A 13,589-nucleotide genomic window follows, 5' to 3' on the forward strand; every position below is an offset into this window, starting at 1 on the left:
ACCTTCTAAATTTCCACCTGACTTTGTTCCTGGCTAGTTTATATCCATTTGTTCCTGTGCCATTCTTATTCTTTAGCTCTTCATCCTCAGTGTTATCTACCCCCTAATGCATTTATTGAGAGCATTCATATCTCCTCATGGGACATGGATGAGGGGTTTGGGGTGCAGGAGAGGCCTCCAGGCTGAGGCAAGGGTTGAGGTGTAGGAGGAGATACAGGCTCTGGGCTGGGGGTGCAGGTTCCAGGGTGGAGCCAGAAATGAGGGGTTCAGGGTGAGGGAGAGAGGTCCAGGCTAGGGCAGGGGGTAGCAGTACAGAGGGGGTGAGGGTTCTGGCTGCGAGTGCAGGCTCTGGTGTGAAGCCAGGAATGAGGGATTAAGGGTGCAGCAGGGGGCTCCAGGCTAGGGCCGAGGGGATCAGAGTGAGGGAAGGGGCTCTGGACTAGGGCAGGGGGTTGGGCACAGAAGGGGGTGACGGGTGCAGGCTATAGGCGAGACTTACCTCAGGCGGCTCCCAGCAACAGCAGCATGTCCCCTCTCCGGCTCCTACATAGAGACACGGCCATGTGGTTCTGCATGCTGCCCTCTCTGCAGGTGCCGCCTTTGCATCTCCCATTGGCCTTGGTTCCCAGCCAATGGGAGCTGCAGAGCTGGCACTTGGAGTGTGGGCAGCGTGCAGACCCCCTGGCTGCCCCTACACGTAGGAGCCAGAGGGGAGACATACAGCTGCTTCCAGGAGCCACAACAGGCAGGGAGCATGCCTCTGTCTCGCTGTGCCATCAACCGAACTTTTAACGGTCCAATCAGCAGTGCTGACTGGAGCCACCAGGATGTCTTTTCAACCAGGCAGCCCTTTTCATCCAGTCAAAAACTGGACACCTGGCAACCCTAACCTGCACTCTCCTTTTTAACATTTTGAAACTGATAATAGGAAATGCATAATGATAGCTACACTGGGAGAAATATGATCTAGCAGACAGCGCTGAACTGTGAGTCAGGATACTAGGCTGTATTCCCAGCTATGTCATTGACCTGCTGTGTGACTGCAAGGAAATAAATTTTCTGTCACTTCCCCATCTGTGTCGTCTATTTAGATTGTAAGATCTTTAGGACAGGGAAAATTTCCCACTGTGTGTTTGTAAAAAACCAGGCATAATGAAGCCCTAGGCCTTCTGACACCCTAAGCACTACTTTAAAACAAGTAATCATCTCTTCTCTCTTATGCCTCTCTAGTCCATGAGGAACATTAGGCCTTCACCACCGCCTTCCAGCTTTGCCTGTCTTCTGCTGTGGTCTTAGCTTCTTACCAAGTCATTCTGATAGCTTACAATTCTGCTTCTACTGTGCATTTCCGTATTCTCCTTTGTCTACTTCATCACCTCTTGCCCTGGGGTTTCTTCTCCAATGCCTGTCTTCTTATGTTACTTTCCTCCATGTATGTCCTAGCCATCTCCATTTTTATCCCATAATTTCCTCTCCTGTTGGTTTCTGTTTCATCCTCCACCAGACCTCTTCACTGGTGATTTTTTTCTGGCCATCTGATATTGAGGATTTATCTAAGACAGCTGTTTATGAAAACCTGGAGCTTAGATAATAACTTCTTAAGTCTCCAAGTCACCAGACAGGAAGACCAATTTTACAATGGTGTTAAATATTTCAAGTTTATCTTGGAGAGCAAGATTTCTGTTTCTCCAGATCGGCTTTCAGGTAACAAAAGCCCATTTAGCCTTTGCTATTCTGGCTTTAATGTCTTCGTTTACAATGCTGACAAGATATATAAAATATATATCTTCTATATCAGTCCCAGAAAGTGGTATAAGTATTTTTTGTTGTGTGTGGATTCTCATGCTTTTAGTTTTCTTTAATTGTATGTAGGCCTGGAGATATGTCTCTGTGGGTGTGAGATAGCAAGTTGATGTCATCTGCAAAGTCAAGGTCCTCTAACTTCCCTGTGAAAGTCCATTGTATGCCTCATGGCTATTCTATGGTCTCTCTCGTTACCCAATCCACACCCAATAAGATCATGGGTGACATCAGACATCTTTGTCTGACCCCTGTAGTAAACTCGAATGGTTTAGACAGCTCGTTATTATGTATAACTTCTCATTTCATATTGTCATGGAAGCTCTGAATGCTGTTCACAAATTTCTGAGGGATTCTATAGTGATGTAGCAACTTCCATAAAACTGTCCTTTCCATTATAATCAAAGACTTTTTTGGAAATCTATAAAATTCATATAAAATGACAGGATTATCATTACTACTCAATCTAGACATGATTTCACCTGTCTGACCCCTGCCTGTTCTCATCATAACCTTTATTCTATTGCTTTCTTTATTCTGTCTGAAAAAATCTATGTACCTATCTTACTTGGGAGAGACAGCAATTGAATGCCCCTCATGTTTTACACTGGCTGAAGTCTTCTTTCTTTGACAGCTTCACTATATGATCCTTTTCCCACTCATTTATTTTGGGTTTTTTTCTTCTTCCCACACGTTTTGTAAGGTCTGTCAAACTGTCTACTGTATTCTTTGAGTCCACCTTAAAAACCTCCATTGGAATGTTATCCAGATCTGGTGCCTTTCCACTTTTTAACCGATTGCCCTCTCTACTTCTACTCTGGTGATAGGTCCACAAATACATATTAATAAAAATCCAGGAAGAATTTCAAGGGTGGAAGTATATGGGGGTTTTTGCACAGGAAACAGGAGAAGACTTGAAAAATCTCTTCTTCCTTTTAATCACATTTTCAGTAAATGTTTACACTTCATTCACAAAAATTAATTAAGAGCCAAATTTCCATAGAAAAAATGTTTAAGGATTCTTCCTTTGCATCTCTTCCACCATAACTACAAAGAAAGAATCTGACTGTATGCAAAATAACTTTTGAACACTGCCTTATTTCTATCAGAGTTGAAATGTGACAAGGTGCAGGGACACTACATGGTTCTCAGTAAATGAGAGGTTTACTCAAATTCTTTTACCCTCCCATGAATACCCACATAAGTGGAAAAACTATAAAACGGATGAACTAAGAGACTATGTCTTCACTGCAGAGTTAACTCCTCTGCAGTTAGCCTAGTTCAAGTAAGAGCAGCCACACTGGCAAATAACACTCAAGCTGCACAGATGGATTGAATTAGCAGCTAATGAGTTTCTGCTATCTCAAGTGTAACTTATACCCCTCCGCGGGCCAACTTGAGTTAAAAAACCCACTGGACAACAATTGAGTAAACTCTGCACTGAAGACAAGCCCTCAGACTGAAGGCCCGATACTCCACTGACTTGCACAGTTGTATACACCTGTTCAATGGGAATGTAAAATGCCAAATCAGAATGCAATATTTTACACCACTTAGCATTCATTTGACATATTTGCAATAGAGTGGAGAATTAAGCTGCCAGCCCAGGAGGAGAAACTCTGAGCAAGGCCTGGTCTACAATACGCGTTTATACCGATTTTAGCAGCGTTAAACCGATTTAATGCTGCATCCGTCCACACAACGAGGCCCTTTATATCTCTATAAAGGGCTCTTTAAACCGGTTTCTGCACTCCTCCTCGATGAGAGGAGTAGCGCTGAAATCGGTATTACCATATCGGATCAGGGTTAGTGTGGCCGCAAATCGACGGTATTGGCCTCCGGGCAGTATCCCACAGTGCACCACTGTGACTGCTCTGGAAAGCAATCTGAACTCGGATGCACTGGCCAGGTAGACACGAAAAGCCCTGCGAACTTTTGAATTTCATTTCCTGTTTGCCCAGCGTGGAGCTCTGATCAGCACGGGTGGTGCTGCAGTCCCAAATCCAAAAAGAGCTCCAGCATGCACCGCACGGGAGATACTGGATCTAATCACTGTATGGGGAGACAAATCTGTTCTATCAGAGCTCTGTTACAGAAGATGAAATGCCAAAGCATTTGAAAAAAATTTCCAGGCTATGATACAGAATCCACAGCACAGTGCTGTATGACAAGTGTAACGGAAAGCCAAAGAATCAAATGGACGGTCATGGAGGAAGGGAGGGGGGACTGAGGACTCCAGCTATCCCACAGTCCCTGCAGTCTCGAAAAAATATTTGCATTCTTGGCTGAGCTCCCAATGCCTGTAGGATCAAACTCATTGTCCGGGGTGGTTCAGGGTATATCTCGTCAATTTACTCCCCCTCACCATGAAAGAAAAGGGAAAAAAATCGTTTCTTGACTTTTTCCAATGTCACCGTATGTCTACTGCATGCTGCTGGTAGACGCGGTGCTGTGGCACTGAACAGCAGCATCCTCTTCTCTCCCTTCCCCGGTGGCAGACGGTACAGTGCAGTAGGACTGGTAGCCGTCCTCATCATTATCCCGTGAGTGCTCCTGGCTGGCCTCAGGTGAGCTCGACCGGGGGCGCCTGGGTAAAAATAGGAATGACTCCCGGTTATTCCCGGCAGATGGTACAGAATGGCTGGTAACCGTCCTCATCATAGCAACTGGGGGCTGAACTCCATCAGCTCCCCTCCTTTCACGTCTAAAGAAAAGATTCTGTACTGCCTGGACTATCATAGCAGCGGGATGCTGGGCTCCTCTCCCCCCCACCGTTTAATGCCCTGTCTGGACTATCATAGCAGCTGGAGGCTGCCTCCCCCTCATTTTATCTCACTAAAAAGTCAGTGTTTCTTATTCCTGCATTCTTTATTACTTCATCACACACATGGGGGGACCCTGCAACGGCAGCCCATAATGGTTGGGAGAGGAGGGAAGCAACGGGTGGGATTGTTGCAGCGGCACCCCCCATGAATGGCATGCAGCTCATCATTTCTGTGGGATCTGACATGGAGCAGCTGTGCTCTCTGGTACACTGGTTCTCTAGTACACTTGCCCCATATTCTAGGCAGGACTGACTATTTTTAGATACAACATAAAGGAGGGAACGACCCAGGGGGTCATTCCCATTTTTGTCTTTGCGCCCTTGGCCGACCTCAGCGAAGGTCAGCCAGGAGCACCCATGACAGCAGCAGACGGTACAGAATGACTCATAACCGTCGTCTCATTGCCAATTTACAATGGCATGGCAGACGGTACAGAACGACTGGTAACCATCTCTGCTACCTTGCAAAGGCAAATGAATGCTGCTGTGTAGCGCTGCAGTACCGCCTCTGTCAGCGGCATCCAGTGCACATACAGTGACAGTGACAAAAGGCAAAACGGGCTCCATGGTTGCCATGCTACAGCGTCTGCCAGGGCAATCCAGAGGAAAAGGGCGCGAAATGATTGTCTGCCATTGCTTTCACGGAGGAAGGAATGAGTGACGACATTTACCTAGAATTACCTGCAACACTGTTTTTGCACCATCATGCATTGGGATCTCAACCCAGAATTCCAATGAGTAGGGGAGACTGCGGGAACTATGGGATAGCTACAGGATAGCTACTCACAGTGCAACGCTCCAGAAATCGACGCTAGCCTCGGTACATGGACGCACACCACCGAATTATTGTGCTTTGTGTGGCCGCGTGCACTCGACTTTATACAATCTGTTTTACAAAACCGGTTTATGTAAAATCGGAATAATCCTTTAGTGCAGACATACCCCTCGACAGCACTCACTAACCTGTTTCTAAGGACTGGGTTGATCTAGAGCGTGAGGAAGTTTTTAACTGATATTTCCTTTTGCTTATATTACCTAGCTTGCTTTCTGTTCATAAAGATTTTCTCCAGAATACTTGTTATGTTTTGTTTCTACTCAACCATCCCACCAACTTACAGAGATTAGCTGTTTTTATAACATTATTTATCTGTTATTTGTTATTACATCAGAGGACCCATTAATACAACAGGACTTAAAACCAGATAATCACATGCTCCCACAACATGTTAACTGTATATAAACCCAGTGTAATATTGGCAATATGCTGTCTCTGCAAAGGGATCAAAAGGCAGGTGCATACTGCAGCTGATACAAATGTGGATCAAGAAGAATGCATAAATCTTCTGGACCCTGAAAACTTAAAATAGTATCCCATAAGTCTCTCAAGAATGTGAAAATTATACTGCAGCTTTGTGCTGATAAAACATTATGAGGTTTCATCTATGTGGTGTTCCCAAGTATTTCAAATTCAAATAAAAGCTGTACAAGTCTTCCAAACAAGGAATAACAGGTCTGAGTAAGCCACAGTGTGCAATTAATTTATTGGCTCCAAAGCAATCAGGTACATATACATTTATTTAAGTGCTTATTAAACGTTCACATATGGGAATGCTACTTCTGTTATTGTTCTGTAGTACAATTGCTTTACAAAGCTATGTACTCTGCTGAAAGTTATTTGTCTACTGGGACATCCTCCAGAGAGCTCACTCACCATGAGGTTCACTTTGCATGACATCCATTTTGCGACTGAGGTGAAAATAGCTCTTTTTTACATACAAAAAACCATAAAGAGGTGGAGTAACAGCCTAAATTCCACTCAAATAAGCTAACCTTGTGAAAAGGAAAGCAGACTGCAACAGTTATGAATTGCCAGACAGGTCTAATGACTACATGAAAAACACTGCTATAATGCAATATCACTGCTGCAGGCAGGAAAGCACAACTCTGCTACTACATGTCAGCTGGAATAATAATTAGAACCAAAAAGTTAGGATTAAATCCTAACCATGTAAATGACTTTATCTACAGAGTTCAACATGAAACGTTCACTAGAATGGCTCTCATGGACTCAAGGTATACATTCTGTTTCTCTCTCTGATATGAAAGTACTGTATGAAGTGCAAAAAAAACACAAAACCCAACACAGTTTAAACACTAATTTGTGATTCAAGGTCTGTAAATCTATTAGAAAACAATAACTGCAAGAAATCAGATTTTAAGCAAACTTCATTCAATTTTAGATACATAACAAATGTAGAAAAAAGGCAGGAGTGCACAGAAATGGGAACATGTAGGGAACTTTCCACACTACTAAACCAAACTTTACATAACAGAGACGAGTAGCTGAAATAAAGAGAGGTTACAAGTAGTACTGTAAATAGTGGTATTAATGTTAGCAGTAAACTACAAAGCAAATGATGAGTTTTAAAATGTTCTTGCATAGTTATTTACTACACTCATTACGCATTTGAAGATTTGTTAAAACTTTTCCAATTTGCCACAATCCCTTGTTTAAAACTTTAAAAAGGGTGTTGTACAACTCTTAACTCTTTCCATTAAAGGGTTTTAAAGTTTCACACCAAACCACATTTTGAACAAACAGATTAAACTATAGAAGTTTTTCAGATCTAATTTTCCTTTTAGATAAATACAATTCTGAACATGTGACATCTCTTTGCCAATGAAGAAGACTGCACAAAACTGCACCACCCAGCATTAGTCAGCAGATTTTCTTGGTAGTTATCAGACCAGTTATAGCTGGTAGCAGAACATTTAGATCTGACTGTTTTGAAATGCATTGCTTTATTCTCAGTAGTTTTCTTATCTAAATATTCAATTTAAATTAAGTTTATCCCTGAAATCATTACTTTCTGAGTCTTGTAAGATTTGGATTGGGGATATATATAATGCACAGGCTTCTATAGGACTGCTTAGAGTTTTGAGTTAAGTGAACTCAATCCTTCAAGAAAAATCCAGCATCAGCCCCTGACCATACTATAATCAGTTACCTTCCCCTACAGAGCCTCAATCTCTCTTTGAAGATATGTAATGTAAGAAGTGGGTAACCCCATGGCTTCTTGTGAGAGGCCAACCATGGGTACGAGATTGAATGAACACTGGCTCTTCAGCTGTACATTAAAACTCCAACCACGTTCATGGAGCTTTTTGCAGGCCACAGGCTGGAGGTTTGAGTGTATCATCCTCCAGTGGACTTCAGATTTGTTGTAAATAATTCAGGCATCTCTACTAAGAGTGGTGTCACTCTCCACTTCAGAATTTTTTTATAGACTACACTTATCATCTTTTAACAAATTGTTGCAGGAACTAGAACACTAAATCATAAGCAGAGGTGCCTTGATGAGACAGTCATTTGTAGAAAACCAGCACATACACTCGTGTGCTTTCTGTGATTGTTGCTATTCATGCTCAAAACTTGATTCCATGTGAATTAATATTTCTAACCAGTTGATTTTGATTGATCTCAAGCCTTTGGTCTCCTGAAGTTCTACAGTAGTGTATCATTTTTTAAATGCAGATTACAGATAAACTATTTTGTTATACATGGCATCTGATAATAGGTTTTCCTGTCATCTTATACAAGTATTATGTAATATTCTTGTACCTATGCCCCGATTTCTATAGTTTTATGGAATTGCTTTACAAAACTTATCTTGCCCCACAACAGCCAAGAATATGGCTAAGGGACCTACATTCTCCTGTCACTTCTATATTGTGGCCAAATTTGCTGATAGATCAATAGACAAATCTCCTTTGTGGTAAATGAGTTGCCCTCACTTCTGCCAGTGGTGAAATTCACCCATCCAACTTATCAAATGTTGAAACTATAGAGCCATGAATGGGGGAATGAAAGACCAAAGGATTGGTTCGGAATTGGCAGGATGAAAGGAGTAACAGGAAAAGAGAGATGGTGAGATGTAATAGAAGGAAGAAAAATGCAAATCATCCCTGAATCAAATCTTATGCAAGGGAGATTGGGAACGTCTCAAGAGTAATTGAATCCCAGAATTTTTTTTTCTTCGTCCCTGTTTTGGTATGGGTACAAAGATGGCAATGGATGTATTTTAGAGAGCTATAATACAAACTTACAAAGCTTTGTAAACTTGCCAACCCATTCAAGCAGAACCCTCTTGGTCAAAATTACACAGAAATGTGGAAACAATTCATCCATATAAATAGCAGCCTCCACCAAGTATATCACATACTCCAATCTCAGGCCTACCAAATGATCACTCACCTTTGAACCTCCAAATGCAACCACTTATTAATCTTTAGTTTTGTAATTCAACTGAGTAAAGATATTCCAGAATTAAATAATTTAAGACTCCTTAATGCCAAGCAGAATTTACAAATAAACCTTCAAGAAACTTGAACTGATTATACCAAAGGGCTGATAAAAGCAAGTATGTAGTTTTAAGTGGTTTCATGTAGAACTATATTGGCCCCACAGCACCTAACATGTTGAATTCCTGGCTGATGGTGGTAAAATACTTATTTCTCACAATAATTTCTACCTTTTATTTGTGTACAACAGTTCAGCCTGGGTAATCAGTATCTAAAATGTAATTCCTAATATGCACTATAACAAGAGAACTCCATACATTTCCCCCATCCCCCGGCCAAAAAAACACAAAACACATTGAGTCACACTGTACAGTTACATCTTCAAGTTAATGGTCTAGATTCTTGACACTAAGGCCCTGATCCTGCAAATACTTATACACATGCTTAACTTTATTCAAGCAATAAAGTTATTAACTAACTCCCAAAGCAGTTTGAACCAATAATAGATACTCTAGCATGCAGTCATTACCATTTTAATTTGTTCTGTAGTACAACTGCTTGGCTAGATATCAATTTAGCAACTGGGAGACAGAACTTTTTATTTTTAAGCTGAGGAAGAAAAGTGTTTCTCCCTCCCAGCCATCACCACCCCTGCCCCCTTTTTCTTTGAACCAAAACACTGTATATAAAGCTTTGCCATGTGAACAGCAACATCTCCTAACCAACTACAGGGAGTTTTAACCTGCCTCTAGCTAAAAGCTATACAATCTTTAGGTTGTTGTAGAGTTTAAAAAAATCACTAATTAAATCAAGTCAAAACTGGTTTAACCAACATTACTGATCCCCCAAATAATTAAAGGACGTCAAAACAATTAAGTATTGGTTTTAGTTTTGGCTAAACTTTTACATTAGACTAAGTGCAAGAGTTAAGAGCTAGAAATGAAAGCACAGGTAAACAACAATTCAGATGGCTATATTATATGAACTATATTTAATATATTAAGAGTAACATTTTTGGAACTCTTTTCTGTTTCTTCTGGGTTTGTATTTGTTACAAGACTCTGATGTAGTTACTGTACCTTACGAAGTGACGAACTGGATCATTAGCTACCTGAAGCTTGACCTCAGGCAGCTGCATTACCAGTGTATGAACAGTGTCTAAGTTGTGCTGTCAGATATAACTATTTATATTATCCATAAATATTTATTTTATAGCAATTCTACCTCTCTCCTGTGTAGCAGTTTCACTTTTCAGACTTTCTTATTGGTCAACTAGGCAATAAGGCCTTAGTGCCTATTTTAGACCCTGTTGCACTGTCACATAACAAATCTCTTGTGGAAGACTGACAACCTGTTATGTCTCTCCCCTGAACTCTGTCTGCTTTGAGAAAACAATGGTAATTCATACACTTCAATATGCTCCTTGTATACACCACATAAATAAGAGAGTAAAGCGTATTTTCATTACATTTGCCCTGACTCCACTTTGTCTCTATCTGGCTCCCTAAAACCTCCATCAGTCTGATGAATTGGGAGGATGGGAGGTATTTCTATTCTCACACAACACAGATATTTTCCTGTACTGAGGACAAAGGTTAGTTTGATTAATTTTCCTGTCAGGGTATAGCTGGGTTTCTGACTCTTTTGATCACTTTCCCCTAGCCCTTTGCAGTTGCTCTGATTAGAGACTGATCCCTGTGCTGCTCTTTGATCAGTAGCCCTGGCAGTCTGCAGGTGCCATATGTCATCACATTAGCAAACAGCAGCAATATTAATCTCTTCTTCTGATAAAATTGATAACACTACACATTCTATTAATTCACATAATGTCTGGAACAGGCCACTTAGTTCTTCATTTGTTTTGTATTAAGAGATGCAGTATATAATACTTACATCAAGGGAGTTCCAAGTTCAAAGCTGACAGTTTTTGCTGAACTGAGCAAGTCTTTAAATTTGCATTTCTGTTATGTCTCATTTATAACCTACTAAAACTTTGAGAGTATTTTGCTTGCGCCTTTATGTTGGTTTGTCTAGGAAAAACAACAGTCCAGCTAACAGGCAAACTGCTAAGATTTTTCCCCTTATATATTGGCATACATCACTGGAAAACAGGGTGTTTAATAGCCTAATTGTAGACATTCTGCATAAATAGTATGGTTTCATGTGCCACACAATATTTCTGTTTTTAAAGTAGTCTTTAAAATGACTTCATAATAGTAGATCAAGAGAAAAGGCCCTTAAAAATCTGAATAATGTAAATCATATGGAGTTCAGAGGCTAAGCAAATTACACACCCTGAAGCTGCCCTTGCTGTATGAAAGGAGCCTTTCTCCAGCTCTGAGCAATCCCCGCCCAAGGGAACTTGCATCTGAGAGTTTTCTAAACATTTCAGGTACACTTGAAAGCTGAAAGTAATTCTCATTTCCTATGCAGGAATAGCTGGTTTCCACACATACAAAATAGTGCTCATTCACCAACAGACACAAAAACGCCCCACCAGAGAAGGAAGGATTAGGGCACAAAGGTGTAGTTAGAAAAACAAAAAGGAAGGAAAGAAACATTTTAAACCCCCACCCACAAAATAAAGTCTCCAAACAGGCTGTGAGCTTCTTTCTTTGCTATCTTCCAGCTAGTAAATGGGTGCCCTTTTACCTCTCCTGCTTCAGTTAACGAGGCTGACAAGTTTCCTGGCGTGACAAACAAACAGCGAAGACAGACCTGCCAAGTCTCATTCATTTGGGCTTCGATCTTAAAGGCTCACTCGGGCGATGCAAGATTTTTTTTTCCTCTCCCGCAGTGAGTTTTAGTGCACGGCGTGTTGTGCATTGTGAAGTTACACTCACTTGAGAGGGTCCCAGGTTCGTGACAGCCCGGCCTCCGAAACTGCAGAGTTAATGCACCCCTCCTTCCCTACCCACCTCTCCTTCCCTAGCACGGAGGGGGTCACCGGCCGTGCCTTACCATTCTGCTCCTTGGCGCTGGAGAACTGCAGCTTGACGCTCAGATTGGACTCCGCTTGGGCTCCATGTCTCTGGCTGGCCAGGGCAGATGTCAGCAGGAGTAGGGCGAAGAGGAGCATTTGGCTGACCGGGGGAAGTTATCACACACACCAGGCACGTTCGGCTCGCCGGCAAGTCCCGAGTCTCTTTCACCACCACCAGGCGCCGGCTGCGCCGCTGGGGAGAAAGCAGCCCTGAGCCTGCTTTGGCAGCGCAGAAGTGCAGGGTAGTTTCCACATAATCCCATCCAAAACTTTGTCCTAGCGCCTTTCTCCGTGTCTCAGGTGGGGGGCGGGGGGGGGCGCTAAAGGATCAAAGCAAAGGCTGGACCCAACCCAGCTTCGCAAGGGCTCCGCAATCCGCGCGGGGCTGGGAGGGAGAAGGCTGGCGAAGGCGCCCAGCGCACACTGGGGCCAAGGGAGGAGGGGACGAGAGGAGTCGCCGCTGCCTCGGAGCAGCACCTGTCAGCTCCACAAGCAAAACAGCGGGGAGGGGGCGGGGAGCAAGGCCCCTTCTTCGCCTTTTGCTCGACAGCCGCGCTGCCAGCCGGGCAGCGTCCCTCGCCCCGCCGAGGGTCCGCTCCCCCTCCCGCGCGTGGCTCTGCCCTGCCCTGCCCCTCGGCGGCCGGCCTCAGGGGAGGGGGTGGGAGAGCGAACAAAGTGCCCGTCCCAGCGCACGCAGCCCGGGCAGGCGGCTGCTGCTGCTCGGCTCTCCCCCGCCAGCGGCTGCACGCAGCACGAGCCCGGCACCTGGTTTGAGTTTGACGCGACAGCAGTTCGCGTTAAAAGAAAGAGCCGGGACTAGCGCCGCCGCCCGGAGCCCCCACCAAGCCGGCCCGGCTCCCCTCCCCCAGGAGCCTGCCCCTACTCCCTGCGGTCCACCTCCCAGAGCCCTTCGGCCCTTCCCTCGCCCCCCGGATCCCCCTTCTCCTCCTGCCCCGCACCCGCTGTCTGGATCCTCTGCCCGGGGCCGCCCGGCCCGGCCCAGGGCTCCCGCCCGGAGGAGGTTACCCCTCGCGTCGCCAGGAGGGGCGCGCAGGGAGGCGGAGTGGCCAGCCCAGCCGGGGGCTGCTGGGGTGGGGGGAGCTTGCTGCGCGGGGAAGCGGGGCAAAGCGGAGCTGCTGCTGCAGCCGCCTGGCTCTCCCTGCCTTTGACTGCCAACAGGTGCGAGCAGAGCGCGGCGCTGCCGGGCTGGGGCTGAGCACCGCCAGCCTCGGCCCGCCCCGGGCAGAGGAGAAGGCTTCAGAGCAAGCAAAACAAATGTTAACCTGCCAGACAAGGGCTCCACGCCTCCAGGGAGCCCCTGGCGCTTGCGAAGGCCGCCAAGACACGGGAGGGACTATTCGGGCGAGTTCTGCCCTCTCTCCCCATGCCCCCGCCGCTCCTGCTTTCATCAGCTGGATGTTTGTTGCCAGGTCACAGCGGATCGCAGGAAACGGCTCATCGCCACTCGCTCTGGCTGAGTCAGGGCGTCTTGTCTCCAGTACAGCGCAAGGAGCCTCTGACCCTTGCAGCGTCGCTGGTTTGGGGTGGCTCAGTCACACAGCCCAATAGCCACCCCTGGCTGTGGGGTTTGAAATAGAGATGGGCTCGATCCCCAGCTCGGAACACTGCCCAGCTTTGGCAGGTTCGGCTCTCCAGCCAAACTTCACAACTTGCAGCAGC

At 44.8% G+C, this 13,589-nt stretch overlaps 1 protein-coding gene across 2 annotated transcripts in view; it reads right to left on the reverse strand.

The window, feature by feature from the left end:
* Window positions 1–13,288, reverse strand: part of PDGFC (platelet derived growth factor C) — a 232,480-nt gene extending 219,192 nt beyond the window's left edge. The window contains exons 1-2 of one of the 2 annotated variants that reach the window (XM_050946604.1): window positions 13,193–13,288; window positions 11,888–12,102 (exon numbers count right to left, since the gene is read on the reverse strand). In XM_050946604.1, coding sequence (XP_050802561.1) covers window positions 11,888–12,005 — 118 coding nt within the window. In that variant the 5' untranslated portion in view covers window positions 12,006–12,102; window positions 13,193–13,288. Of the gene's footprint in view, window positions 1–11,887; window positions 12,757–13,192 lie in introns of those variants that run through there. The other variant, XM_050946603.1, reaches the window with a different exon arrangement.
* Window positions 13,289–13,589: the final 301 nt, after the last annotated feature.

Source organism: Gopherus flavomarginatus, chromosome 3 (genome assembly GCF_025201925.1).
Source record: "Gopherus flavomarginatus isolate rGopFla2 chromosome 3, rGopFla2.mat.asm, whole genome shotgun sequence".
In the NCBI taxonomy this organism is placed as follows: domain Eukaryota; kingdom Metazoa; phylum Chordata; order Testudines; family Testudinidae; genus Gopherus; species Gopherus flavomarginatus.